This window comes from Oncorhynchus kisutch, linkage group LG11, assembly GCF_002021735.2.
Source record: "Oncorhynchus kisutch isolate 150728-3 linkage group LG11, Okis_V2, whole genome shotgun sequence".
Taxonomy (NCBI): domain Eukaryota; kingdom Metazoa; phylum Chordata; class Actinopteri; order Salmoniformes; family Salmonidae; genus Oncorhynchus; species Oncorhynchus kisutch.
Genome location: NC_034184.2, coordinates 18,103,233 through 18,126,672, shown reverse-complemented (window position 1 = coordinate 18,126,672; position 23,440 = coordinate 18,103,233). Strand labels below are relative to the sequence as shown.

The window sequence follows — 23,440 nt, the reverse complement described above, 5'->3', positions numbered from 1 at the left end:
CTCTTGCTGCTGGTGATTCTTTGATCCACCTCTACGCAGACGACACCATTCTGTATACTTCTGGCCCTTCTTTGGATACTGAGCTTCAGTGCCATACAACTCTCCTTCCGTGGCCTCCAACTGCTCTTAAATGCAAGTAAAACTAAATGCATGCTCTTCAACCGATCGCTGCGTCCAGCATCACTACTCTGGACGGTTCTGACCTACAAATACCGAGGGGTCTGGTTAGACTGTAAACTCCTCACATTAAACATCTCCAATCCAAAATCAAATCTAGAATCGGCTTCCTATTTCGCAACAAAGCATCCTTCACTCAAGCTGCCAGACATACCCTTGTAAAACTGACCATCCTACCGATCTTCGACTTCAGCGATGTCATTTACAAAATAGCCTCCAACACTCTACTCAGCAAACTGGATGTAGTCTATCACAGTGCCATCCGTTTTGTCACCAAAGCCCCATATACTACCCACCACTGCGACCTGTATGCTCTCTTTGGCTGGCCCTCGCTTCATACTCGTCCCCTGTTTAATTGCTATATTGTAATTACTGTGCCACCATGGCCTATTCATTGCCTCACCTCTCTTATCCTACCTCATTTGCGCATGCTGTATATAGACTGTTTCTACTGTATTATTGATTGTATGTTTGTTTATTCCATGTGTAACTCTGTGTTGTTGTATACTGCTTTGCCACTGCTTTGCTTTGCACCTGCCAGGTCGCAGTTGCAAATGAGAACTTGTTCTCAACTAGCCTACCTGGTTAAATAAAGGTGAAAAAAGTGGAATTATGTTTTTCATCATTTTTAACAATTCATTAAAAATGAAAAGCTGAAATGTCTTGGGTTGATCAGTATTACACCCATTATTATGGCAAGCCTAAATATGTTCAGGAGTAACATTTTGCTTAACAAGTCATATAATAAGATGATGTTTAACAGGATTTTTGAATGACGACCTCATCTCTGTACCCCACACACAGATAATTTGAAGGTCCCTCAGTGAAGCAGTGAATTTCAAACACAGATTAAACCACAAAGACCAGGGAGGTTTTCCAACAAAGGGCACCAATTGGTAATGGCACCTATTGGTAAATGGGTACAAATAAAAAATAAAGCAGACATTGAATAATCCTTTGAGCAGGGTGAATATATTAACTACACTTTGGATGGTGTATCAATTCACCCAGTCACTTCAAAAGATACAGGTGTCCTTCCACACTCAGCTGACATAGAGGAAGGAATCTGCTCAAATATTTCACCATGAGTTTAATGGCTGTGATAGGAGAAAACTGAGGATAGATCAACAACATTGTAGTTAATCCACATTATTAACTTAACTGACAGAGTGAAAAGAAGGAAGTCTGTACAGAATAAAAACTATTCCAAAACATACATCCTGTTTGCAACAAAGCACTAAAGTAATACTGCAAAACTTTTGTCCTGAACACATACTGTTATGTTTGGGACAAATCCAATACATTACTGAGTACCACGCTCCATATTTTCAAGCATAGTGGTGGCTGCATGAAATTATGTGTATGCTTGTAATCGTTAAGGACTGGGGAGTTTTTCAGGATAAAAAAATAAACGGAATGTAGCTAAGCACAGGCAAAATCCTAGAGGAAAATCTGGTTCAGTCTGCTTTCCATCAGACACTGGGATATGAAATCACCTTTCAGCAGGAAAATAACCTAAAACACAAGGCCAAATCTACACTGGTTGCTTACCAAGAAGACAGTGAATGTTCCTGAGTGGCCGAGTTACAGTTTTGACTTAAATTGGCTTGAAAATCTATGGAAAGACCTGAAAATGGTTGTCAGCAATGATAAACAATCAATTTGACAGAGCTTGAAGAATTTAGAAAATAATAAATGGGCAAATATTGCACAATCCAGGTGAGGAAAGCTCTTAGAGACTTTTGTATGTCTCTTAGAGACTTTTGTAGACTCACATGGGTAATCACTGCCAAAGGTGATTCTAACAGACTCAGGGGGTTGAATACTTATCCAATCAAGATACATTAGTGCATTATTTTGTATATATTTTTTAAACAAATGTTCAAATGTTTCTTCCACATCAAAGTATTTTGTGTAGATTGTTGACTAAATCTATTTTAATCCTCCTTTGTAACACAACATGTGGAAAAAAAGTCAAGGGGTGTGGATACTTTCTGAGGGCACTGTACAGGCTGTTAAAGCCTTAATACAAAACTGCTTGATGGTGGTGTGTGTTCCTAATCTGCTTTTCCTCACAACCTATTAACAGATTACTAACATGACATTCTATCAAAATAGAAATACAAGACATAAACTTTAATTCTCAATTTCTTTAGAGATTTCTATTATATTAAACACATCCACGCTAAAAATTGCATTATGGAGGAACTCCCTCAACCCAATTCCCCCCTGTTAATGAACTCCATCAACAACAAAAAAGTTTACCACATCTTCTGTACACATTAAAAACTCATGTCTGATGTGAGTCTTCCGTAGAGGAAAGCCGGAACCATTTAATGTCATTGTTAAAGGATTGTTATTCTAAAAAGACATACAACAAAAATGTAAAATAAGCTAATTCATTGATTCTGTTGTAGGGTCTTTGGTTTCTTTACCCTGCTCCACATATATTTTGTGCACATTTTGAGTGAGCCTTGGTAGGTGTTACCATTTGCCACATACATGTCCACTTCCCATGTGGAGGTGACCATGCAAAGTCTCAGTCAGAGATCAATCTCTATGGTCACAGTGACCAGATTCATCTAATGTTCTTCTCAGGTCCTGAATGACCTCATTCATCAGGCATCAATATTCAGCAGAAACAATGATACTTCTGTGACTATTGTCACTATTCATTCTGGGTCATGCTCATTAGGGTACAGCATAGCAAAATGCTTTGCAATGGAAAACTAAAAGAAATGTTTCTTATTGGAGGAGTTTAAGTAGTCCTTCCTTTTTTCAGTCAATTTTCTTCTGGTTGGTGCCTAACGAATCCAGCCCTGAGCTAGCTTTGAGAAGAGTCCAGGTGCTCTATTGTCTAGTCCGGCCACACATACTCCAATTCTCCAGGAGATCCTTGGAAACATCCATTCATGTTGTGGGAGCGAGTGCCCGAAGAGAAAGGCCACTGACAAAGTGTCCTTTTGGAGTTGTTGTGGAAACATCTTCCTTCATTTCAAATAGTTTCCCCAGTTACCCCAACAACAACTTATTTTGCAGACAAAAGATTGAGATTCACATTAAGGAACACACTGGTGGGAGTTTGAAAAAGAATACAGTTCTTGTCTATGTAGCATTGCTCTCTCATATTAATAAGGAAACATGTATGAAAGTAAAATACATTTTAAAAACATATTTAATAAAAAATAAACTTTCTGACTGTTATCTTCTCCCCTTAACTTTGCTTTGGTCAAACACTTGAGTTGTCTGTTGACCCACTACTACACTGACTCCACACAGAAACATAGTAATATCATGTAAAAAATAATCTGGCTACTTATCAGAATAGACCATGACTACTGTCGGGCAGTGCTGTGCGAAAGAATTTAGGGCAGTGAGGGAGGGTAGAGGGTATTTTAAGTAGGTGGCCCGCCCAGCAGCAACAGCCCTATCTCTTGTCAACATACAGTGGGGTCCGAAATTACTGACACCCTTAAAAAAAGATGAGCAATAACAACTGTGTAAAATAAATAATTAAAATACGGATCTATAATGAATGCAAAAAAATGGGGGAATTCTATTTTATATTTACAATTGCTCAGATTTTGTTTAACAAGTAATAGTTTTCATCTCTCAAAAAGGTAGTGGTCAAAATGATTGACAACCCTAAAGATTCTTATAAATAAAGTGGTAAAAGCTTAATATTTGTTCCCATGACGACATCAAGCTTGTGACTCTACAAACTTGTTGGATGCATTTGCAGTTAGTTTGGTAGTGTTTCAGATTATTTTGTGCCCAATAGAGTCACTTTTATTATAAATAAGAATAGCATATGTTTCTAAACACTTCAACATTCATGTGGATGCTACCATGATTATAAATAATCCTGCATGAATAGTGAATAATGATGAGTGAGAAAGGTAGAGGGAGGGTCACAGATCATACATGCTAACCTCTCACCATTACCAATAACAGGGGAGGTTAGCATGTCTTGGGGGTATGATCTAACCTCTCACCATTACCAATAACAGGGGAGGTTAGCATGTCTTGGGGGTATGATCTAACCTCTCACCATTACCAATAACAGGGGAGGTTAGCATGTCTTGGGGGTATGATCTAACCTCTCACCATTACCAATAACAGGGGAGGTTAGCATGTCTTGGGGGTATGATCTAACCTCTCACCATTACCAATAACAGGGGAGGTTAGATTATCTTAGGGGTATGATCTTTGAAACATATGTCTGACTAAGACCCACAAAAGCTGATTGTCTGAAATGGTTAAAAAAATACTAAAAAAGGTCTTAAAATAGTATAAAAAGGCTAATAAAAGGGGCCTCGCGGGTGGCGCAGTGGTCTAGCGCTGTTCCACCAGAGACTCTGGGTTCGCACCCAGGCTCTGTCGCAGCTGGCCACGACCGGGAGGTCCGTGGGGCGACGCCTAGCGTCGTCTGGGTTAGGGAGAGTTTGGACGGTAGGGATTTCCTTGTCTCTACTCCTGTGGCGGGCTGGGTGTAGTGCACGCTAACCAGGCCTCGAGGTGCACGGTGTTTCCTCCGGGTGCGGCTGGCTCCCGGGTAGGATGAGCGCTGTTTTAAGACGCAGTGCGGCTTGGTTGGGTTGTGTTTTGGAGGACGCATGGCTTTCGACCTTCGTCTCTCCCGAGCCCGTATGGGAGTTGTAGCGATGAGACAAGATAGAAACTACTAACAATTGGATACCACGGAATTGGGGAGAAAAGGGGGTAATATTAAACAATAAAAAAATAAAAAGGCTAATAAATATTATTTGGTCAAATATGTCCAAAATCAGGGCCATTGATAAAATCTTCAGCTGCACAGTCTAAAACAATATTTTCCCAGAATGAAAAGAATCTGTCAGTTTTCCTGGTAACTCAGCAAGTGTCAGCAACAGTCTATGACTGGCAACCTGCCTCCACCCTTTTAGAGACTTCTCAAGAGGATAGGCTAAGCCCATCTCCATGGAGACCATTTTCTCAGAAGTATTGGCAAACCTCCAACATGGCAGGCAATGACGAAGTCAGAAGTGGAGTAATTTTTCTATAAATCTTGTAGTTGCAACTAACAGTAAGTTAGTTTACTGGGGGTTGGCAAACCTTGGGAGCCAGTGGTGGAGACGGAGTCATTACCATAGATGTATGTCATTAATGTGGTCGTTGCCATAGTGACCTGGGGTGAATTAGTTCCTGAGATCACTGGTGCATGTAGAGCGTGATGAGTCCTGCCTGGTGGAGCTGCTGCCACAGTGTCATCTCCATCTTCAGGTCATGGTTGATGAAGAAACCCACAGGGTGATATCTGCTGTCATAGTAGTGGTCAGAGTAGTTTTTATAGTCTGGAGTCATGAAGCCATATGCGCTCACCTGTTTTCAACATGCACACAGACAGAGAGCGAGAGAGAGAGACAGAGAGAGAGAAGAAAAGGGGGGGATGGGTTAGTTGGTGCAGTCACCGTCTTGTTGTCAAGTGTTTCACAACTCAAGCACAATGATTACCTTATGGACCTTTGCTTTCATTAGGGATCTGAGCGGCATGCTGCATGTCTAATCGAAGGCTATCAGGGCCAGAGTAACTAATGTCAATCCGTAAGGCAAGTGCAGTCATGTCCAGGGAGTCGTAATCAACGGTGTAGTGGAGGGTAAAAATGCAGTTTATCCACCTTTTTATTTTGCCAAACAGTTTACCCATCTTTTACAGAAAAATCCATTGACAGTAAAGGGAGTTTAACTTTCTTTCACCGTGACTGGCAATCAGAGTTTACTCAGCTTTTACTGTACACTACATATTTTACTGTACACTACATATTTTACTGTAAACTACATATTTTACTGTACACTACATATTTTACTGTACACTACAGCTTTTACTGTAAACTACATATTTTACTGTACACTACATATTTTACTGTACACTACATATTTTACTGTAAACTACATATTTTACTGTACACTACAGCTTTTACTGTAAACTACATATTTTACTGTACACTACATATTTTACTGTACACTACAGCTTTTACTGTAAACTACATATTTTACTGTACACTACAGCTTTTACTGTAAACTACATATTTTACTGTACACTACAGCTTTTACTGTACACTACATATTTTACTGTACACTACAGCTTTTACTGTAAACTACATATTTTACTGTACACTACATATTTTACTGTACACTACATATTTTACTGTACACTACAGCTTTTACTGTACATGGTCGTAACTAACTAATACAACGTTACGGTTTACCTTGTGCTTTAAGATTTTTTATTTAACTAGGTAAGTCAGTTAATAAAAATTATTATTTACAATGACGGCCAACTACCCGCCAAACCCTAACCCGGATGACGCTGGAACAATTATGCGCCTCCCTATGGGACTCCCAATCACGGCCGGTTCTGATACAGCCTGGAATCAGACCAGGGTCTGTAGTGACTCCTCTAGCCCTGAGATGCAGTGCCTTAGACCGCTGCCCCAGTCGGAAGCCCTTTTACTGTACATGGTCGTAATTAACTAATTCAACGTGTTGCAGTTACAGTTTACCTTGTGCTTTTAAACGGTCTTGTCTTGTTCAAATATGAAGAGTTGTAATTACTGTTTAGTGGCTGTGGTAGCTCATACTGTACCTGGTCGCAGGTGTGCATTGCAGCCAGCAGCATCACAGCACCTGTTGATGGACGGTATATGTTCTTGTATTTGGTCTGCATGGCATGGCCTCGGAGGAATCTACACAGAACATAAAAACCATTTAACAACCACACTGCAGGTGCACATATTTACTTCAAATTAAATATTAAAATAGTGTCAGAGAAAATATTCTCAGGTACAATAAAGTTGATCTAGTGGTGTGGGGGCTGTGCTTTGGCAAAGTGGGTGGGGTTATATCCTTCCTGTTTGGCCCTGTCCGGGGGTGTCATCGGATGGGGCCACAGTGTCTCCTGATCTCCTGACTCAGCCTCCAGTATTTATGCTGCAGTAGTTTATGTGTCGGGGGGCTAGGGTCAGTTTGTTATATCTGGAGTACTTCTCCTGTCCTATCTGGTGTCCTGTGTGAATTTAAGTATGCTCTCTCTAATTCTCTCTTTCTCTCTTTCTTTCTCTCTCTCGGAGGACCTGAGCCCTAGGACCACGCCTCAGGACTACCTGACATGATGACTCCTTACTGTCCCCAGTCCACCTGGCCATGCTGCTGCTCCAGTTTCAACTGTTCTGCCTGTGATTATTATTATTTGACCATGCTGGTCAATTATGAACATTTGAACATCTGGGCCATGTTCTGTTATAATCTCCACCCGGCACAGCCAGAAGAGGACTGGCCACCCCTCATAGCCTGGTTCCTCTCTAGGTTTCTTCCCAGGTTTTGGTCATTCTAGGGAGTTTTTCCCAGCCACCGTGCTTCTACACCTGCATTGCTTGCTGTTTGGGGTTTTAGGCTGGGTTTCTGTATAGCACTTTGAGATATCAGCTGATGTACGAAGGGCTATATAAATAAATTTGATTTGATTTGATCCTATTCTATCCTAAAATGCCCTTGTTGGAGAAAAGGTGTTGGACAGAACACTCTGAGCTACCACCTTTTCCTTGTTGTGAGGAGAGCTAACGATATACAACACTTGTCCTTTTCAGTATCCACCGAAACAGAGTCACACTATATCCTGATGGAAGCCTGATACAGTTCATTCATTTAGATATAATTTTAATTACATGGCACTGGCACACGACACGCATGGTGAGTTAGTTTCATATATATTTTGAACCACCTCCTCATCAGATGACCCTATTTAGCCATTGTGAGAAGAGTGCTTGGTCTAGCCACCCAAAACACTTGAGTTTCACATTTCAAAAGGAGATTATATGTCCAGGTGTGTGTAATCAGAGCTCTGGTGTGATTCTGATGAGTCACAACAACTATCCTAAAGATTATTATTTAAGTAGGCAAGTCAGTTAAGAACAAATTCTTATTTACAATGACGGCCAAACCCAGATGACGCTGGGCCAATTGTGCACCACCCTATGGGACTCCCAATCACGGCCGGATGTGATACAGTCTGGATTTGAACAAGGGACTGTAGTGATGTCTCTTGCACTGAGATGTCTCTTGCAAAGAGATCCCCTCTTTTACTCACCTGTTTCTGATGTAACGTATGAAATCTGGATGGTACATCTTGAACTTTTCTACACTCACATTTTTTCCAAAGTATGTGGGTGGCCTGAGGTAGAAAAAAAAAATAAAGGCCTCTATTCACAAGCTGCACAAAGAAATATCAATATAGCTAACGGTATACAAGACACATTTGTAAATAAAGAAGGAATAGTTGGGGGACATTGAGGGTGTTCAATTACAGTGGCAGTCCACATGGATGCTGTGTGGGGAAGGAAATCAAAACTGTCTCCATGGATGCGAACCCATGCCACATCTTACGTTTTGCTCTTCTCTGGTCCTCTCTCTACTGGAGTGTGTGTGGCGGCTGCTTTCATCAGCAGGTAATCTCTGTCATGGTCTGGCAGGAAGACATACCTAGTCTCCTGGGAGGGGGGGGGGGGGGGTGAATACAATCAGACTATAAAGAGTTTTGTTTTTGAATGAATGAAAATAATGGATGGGATTAATAAGTTAATTAATACATTTTATTCCACAAACAATGTTTATTCCCAGTGCGTCAATTTGATCGTGAACCATCAACATCATGTAAGGTCTCACCTCAGAGAGCGGGGGTCCTCTGTAGCCTGCTCCGGCGTAGCTCTTCATGGAGTTACGGAGGGTGTTGGTGGAGAACGTGTAGAGGGATGTTCTAGAGCCCACATCCTGCTCAAAGCCCTTAATCACAGCTCCGTTGGTCCTGGAATCACAACAGAGGTACGGAACAGAACACTGTCAATGACCAATTAGAACACAGGAAAATTGTCAATGACCAATTAGAACAGTAGCATGAATGAACATGAACACTGTCAATGACCGTTGGAAAATAAATGACCACTTAGACCCTTTGGTAACCACAGCAACCAGATACATGCCTCATTGTAATCTACAGACTCTTGAGGAGCCCTTGAATGGACCATCCTGATTGACAAAATGCCAACTGTCACATTAATGTGGTAATGCTCATTACAAGGAACCTGTAGAATGAAAAGTTTTAAAAACCTAAGATGGTCTAACCTCGTTCATAGGCTATTGAGGAAGTCAAGACTAAACAAGGTCGAAAAAGGCGTCTCTCACCTGAAAACATAGTCATGTTGGTCAATCTCCCGGCCCTTCTTAGAATCCTTCAGAATCCCTCCGTTGCCCACGACAGCACAGCAGACACACTGCGAGCCGTTGCTACGACGATCCCAGTCATCAAACATGTGCCAGTTGGCCGATGTGTTGAGAACAGACAGGGTCGACACCAGAGCTGTTTGCACAACAAAATAAAAAAACATTTAATTTTCATTTTAATCTTTTACAAAGACCTCTGAGAATCATTTTAGAATTATTGGCAGGTTTATTCCCCACACAGTCCCAAATAAAAAGCCTTGCTCACATCAATAAATGCATTCCAAAGTGATAAAAAATATATTCATAAAGGGAGCCAATCTATGGATCTCTGCCAAAGATCTTTACCTAATGCAAATCACCCAATGGGTGATTCTTACACACTCAACTGAACGTGTCTTGTTGTCCCAATAGCTGCGAAACACCAGATGGGCCCTGAGGCAAGGTGTGGGTAAATCTTTATTTGTACAGCCTATGGGGTGAACACAGTGGAACAATTCCATCATTTACTCTTCTAGATCTGAGCTAAGAGATTTGTATGTACAGACGCCTCACAAGAAACAGAAACAGACACCTCACAAGTCCTCAACTGGCAGCTTCATTAAATAGTACCCACAAAACACCAGTCTCTACATCAACAGTGAGGAGGCGACTCTGGAATGCTGGCCTTCTAGGGGCAGAGTTGCAAAGAAAAATCCATCTCTCAGACTGGCCAATTAAAAGAAAAGACGAAGATGGGCAAAAGAACACAGACACTGGACAGAAGAACTCTGCCTATAAGGCCAGCATCCCGGAGTCGCCTCTTCATTGTTGATGTTGAGATTGGTGTTTTGTGGGTACTATTTAATGAAGCTGCCAGTTGAGGACTTGTGAGGTGTCTGTTTCTCAAACTAGACACTAATGTACTTGCTCAGTTGTGCACAGGGGCCTCCCGCTCCTCTTTCTATTCTGGTTAGAGCCAGTTTGCACTGTTCTGTGAAGTGAGTAGTACACAGCTTTGCACGACATCTTCAGTTTCTTGGCAATTTCTCGCATGGAATAGCCTTCATTTCTCAGAACAAGAATAGACTGACGAGTTTCAGAAGAATGTTTCTGACCATTTTGAGCCTGTAATCGAACCCACAAATGCTGATGTTCCAGATACTCAACTAGTCTAAAGAAGGCCATGTTTATTGCTTCTTTAATTAGCACAACAGTTTTCAGCTGTGCTAACATAATTGCAAAAGGGTTTTCTAATGATCAATTAGCCTTTAAAATGATAAACTTGGATTAGCTAACACAATGTGATGGTTGCTGATAATGGGCCTCTGTACGCCTATGTATATGTTCCATAAAAAAATCTGCCGTTTCCAGCTACAGTAGTCATTTACAACATTAACAACGTCTACACTGTATTTCTGATAAATTTGATGTCACTTTAAATGGACAAAAACATTTTTTTCCTTTCAGAAACAAGGACATTTCTAAGTGAACCCAAACTTTTGAACGGTAGTGTATCTGTAAAGAGGTACAGATGTCCTATTGACTGACCATAAAGGGTTGTAATGTCCTATCTCTGAACCCATGTACAATCTTTATTGTGTAGGCCATGGAGCAAAGGGCACTGCAGTTAGACAATGGCCACGTTGTGTGTTAGTCACCCACATTAACGCCAACTGTCTGACTGTCTGTCTTACTGTAGCCAATGTTGTGTAACTATATTATTTGTAGTCGTTGCTGTAACTATTAATATTAACATGACTTGTCCAAGCATTGGTGTGAAGTAATGCATTGAAACAACGGTCACATGTCAACAATGTATTGAAAGCACTTACTGTCAATGTCAAGGTTTCCCCAGCCGTGAGCCCCTGGGTACACTTGGAGGCGCTGGTACTGTTCTGGAGTGGCATGCTTGGCCCACTGGAGGACAGGGATCCTGCCCAGATACCTCACCCCAAAGTCTGTCTGGGGAACCCTGCTACGAATACTATTTGGACAGTCCTGCAGGGGGAAAAAAACAGTCTTCTTATTGAAGACTCTGAAAGTTCCTGTTGAATCCATTAGGAGTTCATCTCAGACCATCTTTAAACCCGTCTATGTAATCTGATGCATTAACATCTAAAAGGCTAAACTGAACCTAAATCTGCATTCCTACTGTGAGACCATACACTTCTTGTGTTTTAGTTTTATAGTAAGGGACACAACACCAAAACACAGCCACAACTCAAATTCATGGTTATCATTACATAACAGCGCCAGCAATATTTGTTCCAGTTGACAGACTTTGCAACAGCATAAATTGTACGACTCTCAATGGAAGTAATTAACTGTATCTTGTAATTTAACGTTCTACAGTGGAAGAGCTGCATAATGACTAGAGGGATGTGGAGAATTATAATTATTGGGGAGAGACATAGAGTTTATGAAGAAATGGCACCCTATTTGCTATATACATATGGCTCTAGTCAAAAGTAGTGCACTATGTAGGGAATAGAGTGATATTTTGGGATGCAACCTCACTGTATCATCCCCAAACCCTCTGATAGTTCTCAATTAAAAAAACATTGCACTACAATTATCTAATTAAAATGGCAGTAATAACTCATTTTAATTCAGTTAATCGCATCATTTATTTTGTCAAGTAACTTATGACATGCGTTATGGAGTCTTTGGAGTCAAGTACGATATGCATGGGCAGCGGAGTGTTGGCGATGGAACTGAACCATATTGCATTCCTTTATCGTCCGCTGTCTGTCCGTACGGGTGGATCGGTCTTATGCCAGACACCATAAACAAACACTCTTAGAGAAAACACCATATAGAGAACACCAGTAGTTCCTCTCTTTTGCAACCATCATTTTATGTCCACATTAACAAGACAAATAACAGTAATCAATGGAAGCAGACATCCTGGAACTGAAGTGACTGTTTTGCTTTTAAACCTCAGCAATGGTTCATATGAAATGTCCAATGTTATAAGAAAGTATTGAGTAACAACTTTATTTTGTCTGTCTTTTTCTTGGTAGCTTATGGGATGACGCTACAACACTGTTCTATGGAGTTGACACATAGCTGTTAGAGCAAAGAAAACAGTCTGGGAGAATGTGTAATATGACTTCATATCCTGTCATGGTACGTGGGCAAAAAAAGAACACCACCCGTTATTTACTGGAAATGAATCCACTCACACACACGCCCGCCCACGCACGTATACCTAACGTCCTTGTCGAACATGAAATCATTCCATTAACATCAGCTTCAAGGCTGATGAACAGTGAACTAGTGGTATAATTGTACCACGCAGATTGTAGTATATAAAGACGTGACAATACAACTGGCCTATTTCCACACAGTGTAACATGGAGAGGCCCAAAGCGTATCAAATGGCTGTATGAATGACGTTTTGAGTTGTATAATCTGTTTGTTTCCTCGAGTATCAACCATGTAATCTGACTGAGTATCCATTTTCCTAATTACAGCAGTGTGGGGCATTATTTTGACCCCATGCATAGCCACCCATATGACTGAAAGTGCAACCCTCAGCACTTCCTCCGGGCACTTCCTCCAACCCCTTCTAAGGTCTCTAAAGTAGGCCACAATCACACCAAGCAGATCAAATGAAAGAACAGGAACAGCTCAGAAAGGGGAACTTCAACTCACGGTTTGAGGTGGGGCGACTTCGCTGTAGTAACTGTCTCCAATGAAGGGTGGCTCTGTTGGTTTGGTTGAATTGGAGAGGAGAGCACCTTTAATATTTTGACCCTTGATAGTCCTGACCCTGGCTCCAGGTTTCATTGAGGGTCTGACTCCAACAGGGGATGTGGACTGTACCTTTAACCTTAAATGTGTTGTTGGTGTTGAACCAATGTGTAGGCTGTCCAAACCATCTGATGGTGTGTTGCCGTCAAGAAGGTCTTCAGAGTCATGTGACCTAGTGTAAGACAAAACAACACGGCAATGGTCAAACCTGGAGCAGAAAGGGATAGTGGATAGATAGGACAACTCTACTGGTCAGTGTAACAATGTGCAATTGTTGTGGTCATTAACGCTGTGTGTGATCATAGAAGGTATCATTGGCTTACTCCAAGTTAACCATATCCTGCTACTAATAATGGAAACCATATATTGAATCAGTTTGTAACATTTATTTTTGCTGTAGAAAGCCAGCTTTACTTTTTTTCCAACACCATCATCAAGTTTGGCGAAAACACGACGGTGCTGGCCCTGATCATCAACGACGATGAGACAGCCTATAGGGAGGAGGTCATAGACCTGGCAGTGTGGTGCCAGGACAACAACCTCTCAATCAACGTCAGCACGACAAAGGTGCCTATCGTGGACAACAGGAAATGGAGGGCCGAACACACCCCCTTTCACATTGACACGTCTGAAGGGGAATGGGTCGAGAGCTTCAAGTTCCTCGGTGTCCACATCGCTAAGGAATTATCATGTTCCACACACATCAACACAGTTGTGAAGAAGGCACGACAACGTCTCTTCCCCCTCAGGAGGCTAAAAAGATGTGTCATGGGCCCTCAGATACTCAAAAAGTTATACAGCTGCACAATTGAAAGCGTCTTGACTGGCTGCGTCACAGCTTAGTGTGGCAACTGCTCTGCATTTGACCGCAAGGCGCTACAGAGGGTAATGTGTGTGGCCCAGTACACCATTGTGGCTGAACTCCTTGCCATTCCGGGCCTCTATACCAGGCCTTGTCTGTGGAAGGCCCTAAAAACTGTCAAAGACTCCAGCCACCCAAGTCATAAACTGTTCTCTCTTCTACCGCATGGCAAACGGTGCCGGAGCACTAAGTCTGGAACCAAAAGGCCCCCAAGCCATAAGACTACTAAAATAGTTAAGCAAATAGCTACCCAGACTATCTGCATTGACCCTTTCTGCATCAATTATTTTTGACTATGCACATACACTGAGCTCTACCCACACACACTACATAGCCAAAAGTATCCACTAATTTATAGGGGTGTCCAAATACTTTTGGCCACTGACACTCCAACATACACACACACATTGCCGCTACTGTTTATTATCTATCCTGTTGCCTAGTCACTTTACACCTGCATTTGTATACATACTGTATCTACCTCAATTACCTCGTACTCCTGCATGTCGTCTCGCTACTGGTACCCCTTATATATAGCCAAGTTATTGTTACTCATTGAATATGTATTTCTCGTGTTACTAGGTTTTGTTATATTTTGCATTCTTCCCCTCTGCATTGTTGGGAATGGCCCATAAGTAAGCATTTCACTGTTAGTCTACACCACTTGTCTACGAAGCATGTGACAATTCAAATTAGATTTATATTAATAAAAAAACAATGTAATAAACCCAATCACATGATGGTGAACCTGAGATCAAAAGGTGACAAAAAAATTTACATGCAAATGTATGTGTCATTTACTGGCCTTTCTTATTACAGCAAGCTACACATCGACTCCTGCATTGGGAGAGCCACAGTTTGGAACTAAGAAGGATAAGCACAGCAGGGTTGTTTGGAGACTCAGGCATTTATATAAAAGCACTGCCCACTGTTGCTAAGTCAAACCCAAGGGCTACGTTAAGCAGACAGGCGGCAGCTTAAAATGACAGACCTGTTAAAGCTCAAACCACTCAAACGTGTCATTTAGTCTCTGAAATAGACCTCTCAGAGAGAAACAGAGACACACAGAGAGAGTCGCTCTCGTAATGCATCTTATCTGCACCCCCATGCTTTTAAAACGGGTCTATCGCTCACCCATTACTACCAGGCTAACATTTCACATGTCAAGACTCAGAGAGACGACTGCCTGTGAAAGAACACCAGAATGTTTTTTTCTTCATTCTCTTCATCCATTTTGTCTAGCTTGTGCTGCTGTGTGGCTCCATTGTGAAAACCACAATGATACGACTTGCAGGAAGAACGTAGTGGTTAGAGAAAACCATGGAGCAGTTTATTCTCCATGATCTCAGCCATTTCCCTCTGTATGGCTGCTCATTAGGCAAACCAAGGGAAATGACTAGGATGAATTTCAGGAAACAGGGAGAAAAATTGTCAGAGCACATAGTATATTCAGCTGGGTCAATGGTGCATTGTTGTTTGTTTACCTGTTTGGTTCCTGTGTGTACCCAAGACCAGGGAAGTGTGACAGGTTCAGGTTGACCATGTGCGAGGGGATGGTGATCTCCAGTCTCAAACACAGGATGTAGATGACCAGCAAGGAGATGACACCCAGGAAGCACAGCCCCAGCCTCCTCTTGAGCCCCATGTCTGTCACCGTGGCCCGAGCCTGGGCAGCTGGCCACGTGTGTGCCCACTGCTCTCCAACCTCCCCAGAGGAGGAACATGAGAACTAGGCAGAGGGGGAGGAGGATGGGGAAGTAGAGGGGTGGAGGGGAGTCGCTGATGTCCTTCTGAGGAGGATGTTTAGGTTTTTCAGGGGAGCAACAGGAAAAGAGATGAGGGCCAGGGGTGGATTTGACTGTAAATTAGTCCAGAGGGTCTCTGCTCCGGGGCCCCTCTCACCCCACGACAGTCTGAAGAGAAAGAGAAAAGGACAGAGACAGGAGAGCAACAGGGGAGAAACGGACACAGAGGAACAGGGGAGATACAGACAGAGAGAGAGACGGACAGAGAGAGAAACCAGTGAAGAACAAACACCATTGTAAATACAACCCATATTTATGTAGATTTATTTTCCCTTTTGTACGTCATTACAACACTGTATATAGTAGCCATAATGTGACATTTGAAATGTCTCTTTTCCTTTTGAACTTTTGTGAGTGTAATGCTGATTTCACTTGAGAGAGAGAAACAGAGAGAAAGAAACTCACCAGAGTTGCTCCCAATAACCCCTTTTAAATAGCCATCTGTCCATATAATACAGGGTCACCCTTCTCTTTCATATCCCTCTGATTATAGGGACAGGCTGGATCCGGTATTTACCTTGGCCCGTTTATTGCTATGGCCCCTGATGCATCATGGTACAGGAACTGAATAGGCTAAGCCCTCATCTGACCACAACTGTTTCAAACACAGTGCGGGTAGAGTCAGTGGTGGGAAAAGTACACAATTGTGATACTTGAGTAAAAGTTAAGATACCTTAATAGAAAATGGCCCAAGTAGAGGTAAAATTCACCCAGTAAAATACTACTTGAGTAAAAGTCAAAAATTATTTGTTTTTAAATATACTTAAGTACCAAAAGTAAATGTAATAGCTAAAATATACTTAATTTAAAAAATATATATAATTGGTACACACACACACTTCACCACAGTGTTCTCCATATAATATAAAATAAAATGTTATTAGTCACATGTGCTGAATACAGTGAAATGCTTACTTACAGTGCCTTGCGAAAGTATTCGGCCCCCTTGAACTTTGCGACCTTTTGCCACATTTCAGGCTTCAAATATAAAGATATAAAACTGTATTTTTTTGTGAAGAATCAACAACAAGTGGGACACAATCATGAAGTGGAACGACATTTATTGGATATTTCAAACTTTTTTAACATATCAAAAACTGAAAAATTGGGCGTGCAAAATTATTCAGCCCACCTTAAGTTAATACTTTGTAGCGCCACCTTTTGCTGCGATTACAGCTGTAAGTCGCTTGGGGTATGTCTCTATCAGTTTTGCACATTGAGAGACATTTTTTCCCATTCCTCCTTGCAAAACAGCTCAGTGAGGTTGGATGGAGAGCATTTGTGAATAGCAGTTTTCTGATACTCCTTCCATTTCAATATTATCGCTTGCACAGTGCTCCTTGGGATGTTTAAAGCTTGGGAAATCTTTTTGTATCCAAATCCGGCTTTAAACTTCTTCACAACAGTATCTCGGACCTGCCTGGTGTGTTCCTTGTTCTTCATGATGCTCTCTGCGTTTTTAACGGACCTCTGAGACTATCACAGTGCAGGTGCATTTATACGTAGACTTGATTACACACAGGTGGATTGTATTTATCATCATTAGTCATTTAGGTCAACATTGGATCATTCAGAGATCCTCACTGAACTTCTGGAGAGAGTTTGCTGCACTGAAAGTAAAGGGGCTGAATAATTTTGCACGCCCAATTCTTCAGTTTTTGATTTGTTAAAAAAGTATCCAATAAATGTCGTTCCACTTCATGATTGTGTCCCACTTGTTGTTGATTCTTCACAAAAAAATACAGTTTTATATCTTTATGTTTGAAGCCTGAAATGTGGCAAAAGGTCGCAAAGTTCAAGGGGGCCGAATACTTTCGCAAGGCACTGTACGAGCCCCTAACCAACAATGCAGTTAAAAAAAATACAGATAAAAGTAACAAGCAATTAAAGACCACCAGTGAAATAACAATAGAGAGACTATATACAGGGGGGTACCGATACAGAGCCAATGTGCGGGGGCACCGGTTATTTGAGGTAGTATGGACATGTAGGTAGAGTTATTAAAGTGACTATGCATAGATGACAACAGAGAGTAGCAGTGGTGTAAAGAGGGGGTACTGCAAATAGACTGGGTAGCCATTTGACTAGATGTTCAGGAGTCTTATGGCTTGGGGGTAGAAGCTGACTAAAAGACTCTTGGACCTAGATTTGGCGCTCCGGTACCACTTGCTGTGCGGTAGCAGAGATAACAGTCTATGACTGGGGTGGCTGGAGTTTTTTGTGCCTTCCTCTGACACCGCCTGGTATAGAGGTCTTGGATGGCAGGAAGATTGGCCCCAGTGATGTACTGGGCCGTTCGCACTACCCTCTGTAGTACCTTGCGGACGGAGGCCGAGCAGTTGCCATACCAGGCAGTGATTCAACCAGTCAGAATGCTCTCGATGGTGCAGCTGGTGAACCTTTTGAGGATCTGAGGACCCATGCCAAATCTTTTCAGTCTCCTGAGGGGGAAGAGGTTTTGTCGTTCCCTCTTCACAACTGTCTTGGTGTGCTTGGACCATGTTAGTTTGTTGGTGATGTGGACACCAAGGAACTTGAAGCTCTCAACCTGCTCCACTACAGCCCTGTCGATGAGAATGGAGGCGTGCTTGGTCCTCCTTTTCCTGTAGTCCACAATCATCTCCTTTGTGTTGATCATGTTGAGGGAGAGGTTGTTGCCCTGGCACCACACGGCCAGGTCTCTGACCTCCTCCCTATAGGCTGTCTCGTCATTGTTGGTGATTAGGCCTACCACTGTGTTGTCATCTGTAAATGTAATGATGGTGTTGGAGTCGTGCCTGGCAGTGCAGTCATGAGTGAACAGGGAGTACAGGAGGGGACTAAGCACGCACCCGAGGGGCCCCTGTGTTGAGGATCAGTGTGGCGGATGTGTTGTTACCCATCCTTACCACCTGGGGGCTGCCCATCAGGAAGTCCAGGATCCAGTTGCAGAGGGAGTTGTTTAAGTCCCAGGGACCTTAGGTTAGTGATGAGCTTTGAGGGCACTATGGTGTTGGACGCTGAGGTCAATGAATAGCATACACACATAGGTGTTACTTTTGTCCAGGTGGGAAAGGGCAGTGTGGAGTGCAATGGAGATTGCATCAACTGTGGATCTGTTGAGGCGGTATGCAAATTGGAGTGGATCTAGGGTTTCTGGGATGATGGTGTTGATGTGAGCCATGACCAGCCTTTAAAGGCACTTCATGGCTACAGGCGTGAGTGCTACGGGTCGGTAGTCATTTAGGCAGGTTACCTTAGTGTTCTTGGGCACAGGAACTATGGTAGTCGGCTTAAAACATGTTTGGTATTACAGACTCGGACAGGGAGAGGTTGAAAATGTCAGTGAAGACACTTGCCAGTTGGTCAGTGCACGCTCGCAGTACACATCCTGGTAATCCGTCTGACCCTGCGGCCTTGTGAATGTTGACCTGTTTAAAAGGTCTTACTCACATCTGCTGTGGAGAGCATAATCACACAGTTGTCCGGAACAGCTGGTTCTCTCATGAATGTTTCAGTGTTATTTGCCTTGAAGCGAGCACAGAAGTAGTTTAGCTCGTCTGGTAGGCTCGTGTCACTGGGCAGCTCTTGGCTGTGTTTCCCTTTGTAGTCTGTAATGGTTTTCAAGCCCTGCCACATCTGACGAGCGTCAGAGCCGGTGTAGTACGATTTGATCTTAGCCCTGTATTGATGCTTTGCCTGTTTGATGATTCGTCAGAGGGCGTAGCGGGATTTCTTATAAGCTTGCGGGTTAGAGTCCCGCTCCTTGAAAGCGCCAGCTCTAGCCTTTAGCTCAGTGTGGATGCTGCCTGTAATCCATGGCTTCTGGTTGGGGTATGTACGTACAGTCACTGTGGGGGCGCCGTCATCGATGCACTTACTGATGAAGCCATTGACTAATGTGTACTCCTCAACGCCATCGGAGGAATCCCAGAACATATTCCAGTCTGTGCTAGAAAAACAGTCCTGTAGCTTAGCATCTGCTTCCTCTGACCACTTTTTTATTGATCTAGTCACTGATGCTTCCTGCTTTAATTTTTGCCTGTAAGCAGGAATCAGTTGGATATAATTATGGTCAGATTTGCCAAACGGAGGGTGAGGGAGAGCTTTATATGAGTCTCTGTGTGTGTGGAGTATAGGTGGTCCAGAGATATTTTCCCTTTGGTTGCACATTTAACATGCTAATAAAAATTTGGTAAAACAGATTTAAGTTTCCCTGCATTAAAGTCTCCGGGTGAGTGTTTTCTTGTTTGCTTATGGCGGAATACAGCTCATTCAATGCTGTCTTAGTGCCAGCCTCTAACTGTGGTGATATGTAAACAGCTACAAAGAATACAGATAAAGACTCTCGGTAGGTAGTGTGGTCTACAGCTTATCATGAGATACTCTACCTCAGGCGAGCAATAGCTTGAGACTTCCTTAGATATCGTGCACCAACTGTTGTTTACAAAAATACATAGACCACCGACCCTAGTCTTACCAGATGCCGCTGTTCTATCCTGCTGGTACATCAAATAACCAGACAGATGTATGTTGACTTTGTTGTCGTTCAGCCACGACTCCGTGAAGCATAAGATGTTACAGTTTTTAATGTCCCGTTGGTAGTTTAATCTTCCGCCTAACTCGCCAATTTTATTGTCCAAAGATTGCACCTTTGCCAGCAGAATGAAAGGAAGTGGGGGATTATTTGAACGCATACGAATTCTCAGAAGGCAGCCAGACCTTCGCCCCGTATTTCTCCGCCTCCTCTTCACGCAGATCGTGGCCTGATCCTGAGGAAGCAGTGTATCCTTTGCCTCGGGTTCGTCAGAGTCGTGAAAGGAAAAAGAGGATTCTGCTAGTCCGTGGTGAGTAATCACAGTCCTGATGTCTAGAAGTTCTTACGGTCATAAGAGACGGTAGTGGCAACATTATGTACAAAATCATTTTAAAAATAAGTTAAAAGCAAATAAACAAAAAAAACTATCGGCTGGGGGCACGTAAAAGTCTGCCGTCCTCTCCGGCGCCATCTTACCAATACATGTTTATAGATGTGTTGTTTATTTGATGTATTGCTAAAATAAAAGGTTCAATAAAATAAGTAATAAAAATGAGTTCTTACTGATTAAAATAAAATCTTCAATAGTGGTAAAGACTGACTTCAAAGAGACAACATTCAAGTCCTCCATCCCCACTTAGTCTGACTGCTGCTCTCTCTAGCTCCACAACAAACCCCAGCCCGGGCATCTAGGAGGTGTGAATACCCAGCCAGCCTACAAGTAGAGGATGAAAAGTGCTTCACAGCAGAAATAGACTTGGAACCAGCAGCACAATCTTGTGTAGAGGGTGTTCTAAATACTGTAATTGTAAATAGTGTGTAAAAAAAAAAATCTTCCACTTTGTGTGTAGTTATATTCTCCTACATTACTTTCACATTTCCACAAACTTCAAAGTGTTTCCTTTCAAATGGTATCAAAAATATGCACATCCGTGCTTCAATGCCTGAGCTACAGGTAGTTAGATTTGGGTATGTTATTTTAGGGAAAAATTGACAAAAAGGGGCGGATCCTTAAGAGGTTTAAAGTAGTAGTTTAAAGTATTTTTACACCACTGGGCAGAGTCACTGCCAAATATACAATTTCTGACAACCCTGCTCAATCCCCAACCAGAAAAGAACAAGAGGGTCATGGCAACAACATGAAACCAGAATTACATCACTACTCTAAGGGCCCTGGTCAAAGGTAGTGCAGTAGAGTGTTACTTGGGGCGCGTCCAATGTTTTTCCTTCTCATGTTCCCCTTCCCTGTGACAAACCATAAGGAACGATCTGAAACTCAGTTACTCTGGTAGAGACAAGGCATTGGCATTTTTTTATTTTATTCTTTAGTTTATTTACTAACTATTTTCTTAACTCCATTTGTTGAACTGTATTGTTGGTTAATGGCTTGTAAAGTAAGTATTTCACGGTAACCACACCTGTTGTATTCGGCGCAAATGACAAATAACATTTGATTTGATGTCCATGTGACCATACTCCCACACCTCACGCTGACTACAATGACAGGGTAAAGACAGTACAGAGTGGAAAACATGGCACAGGGTGGAAAACATTTTATCTTTAACCAACTAGGCTACTTAAGTCTCTTAGTTATGCTCCATCATTAAAACATACCAAATGAATATATCCGTGCAAATGTATCAAACTGCTGTAACACAGATGGCACTGATGTACTTTTCCTGACTTTATCTTCAAAAAAACACGGAAGATTGATGGCTAGGGAATGGAAGGAACACCTAGGTCCTCATTATTAGCCCTGTTCAACATCTCTGTAAAAACTGACATTTACTGGAGAATAGAGACAAACACTTCCCTTTAAAAAGGTCTTGAATATTGATTTGATAGTTGGTAGCAACATCAAGATTTTTGTTCAATTGAGTTTAATAATGATAATAAAATACCTCACCCCCTTTGATTTATTTCCTAAAAGTATTTTTGATTATCCCAAAAGTGGGGGAGAAAAAAAGCACATCAAACATTAATGGTCTTTGTCAAGGTTGAATACATTATGCTCAGTAACAAGTCATGACTACACCATCCTCACAGAAACAGCAAGTCGCTACTCTGAGAAATCTCTCTTCCTGTCTCAACAGAATACTAAACATAGAAAAGTATTTCAAGATGTCCCCATATCCCCTCACCTGTGACTAGTCTTCTTTAGTGGCAGTCTTGTACTAAGCAGTACAGTAGTGACAGTAGAAAATCCTCTACGCCCAGAAGTCTTCTTTAACTAAGTAAACTGTAGCACAGGCTACACTCGAGCCTGGCACAGCATGGGCGGGACTATTGTGAAATGAGCAACAGCTGCTGGTAATTGGTCAAACCCTCCCTCTGTGTCAGGGAGGAAGGGAGAAAGGGGGGGGGGGGGGGGGGCGCTTCTACCACAGTCACAGGCTGCAATAAAAAGTCAGACATGAGAAGACCTCAGTAGCGGAAGAGCCTTGCTATGATCACAACGTGTTGAGGCTTGACTCAAAGCCTAGCTTACAGTGAAAGTCAAGATGGCTGAGCCCCTGGCATAGATTAAAAAACGCACGCACACATGACATCTATACACACACAAACAAAAGAAAAGTGTCAAGGGGCATACAGCAACATGCAGATCGTCCCTCGGGCCCTCGGATGAGTGTTCTCTCCTTGTCAAAGGGGAGAACACTGGAGACTTCAGGTCTCCTCATTTCAACACAGAGAGAGGTTATCAGTAGTCACCCTTTAGCCCTCCAGACCCAAAATGTATGTGTCCTCTCCCCTCCCCCATCTTCTTTCACAATACCAGTCAGCAGGGACCTTAAAGGAAAGTGAGAGCTCTCAGTCTCTGTGTGAGCAGAGATCAGTTAATAGGCTGTCCTAGTCTAATCCTCTAGGTATGGCTTCCTCTCTGGAAGGAAAGGAGAAAACCTACAGAAAGCAGATGCATTTCGACACGCACCACCGGTTGCTTTAGTAGTCAGGAGTGAGAGGGCAAAGAAGTGGAAGGAAAGTGGGTCAGTACAGTCTGGTCAGCTACAGACATCTTTCCAGATGTATGGAAATGACAACCCTTAGGTGTGTTTTGACCTCTCCACTCCAGACACTAGTGTAAGAAATCAA

The 23,440-nt window shown here is 42.4% G+C and overlaps 1 protein-coding gene across 1 annotated transcript; it reads right to left on the bottom strand.

Moving 5' to 3' along the window:
* Window positions 1-1,130: 1,130 nt before the first annotated feature.
* On the bottom strand, window positions 1,131-22,620 carry LOC109899923 (alpha-N-acetylgalactosaminide alpha-2,6-sialyltransferase 2). The gene is made up of 10 exons (XM_020495556.2): window positions 22,492-22,620; window positions 15,514-15,942; window positions 13,069-13,339; window positions 11,244-11,409; window positions 9,394-9,568; window positions 8,878-9,016; window positions 8,599-8,702; window positions 8,303-8,386; window positions 6,803-6,902; window positions 1,131-5,538 (listed from the first exon to the last, which is right to left on the bottom strand). Exons 2-10 carry the CDS (start codon window positions 15,672-15,674, stop codon window positions 5,368-5,370), a joined length of 1,371 nt encoding a protein of 456 aa, XP_020351145.1. The 5' UTR covers window positions 15,675-15,942; window positions 22,492-22,620; the 3' UTR covers window positions 1,131-5,367.
* Window positions 22,621-23,440: the final 820 nt, after the last annotated feature.

What these genes read in the sequence shown, in the direction of transcription:
- LOC109899923 (XM_020495556.2), bottom strand. Translation starts at nt 15,674, where the DNA reads ATGGGGCTCAAGAGGAGGCTGGGGCTGTGCTTCCTGGGTGTCATCTCC. An exon ending in GGGAAACCTTGACATTGACA is followed by an intron (nt 9,569 to 11,243) that starts GTAAGTGCTTTC and finishes TTGTGCAAACAG; the next exon opens with CTCTGGTGTCGACCCTGTCT. An exon ending in GAGGACCCCCGCTCTCTGAG is followed by an intron (nt 8,703 to 8,877) that starts GTGAGACCTTAC and finishes CCCCCCTCCCAG; the next exon opens with GAGACTAGGTATGTCTTCCT.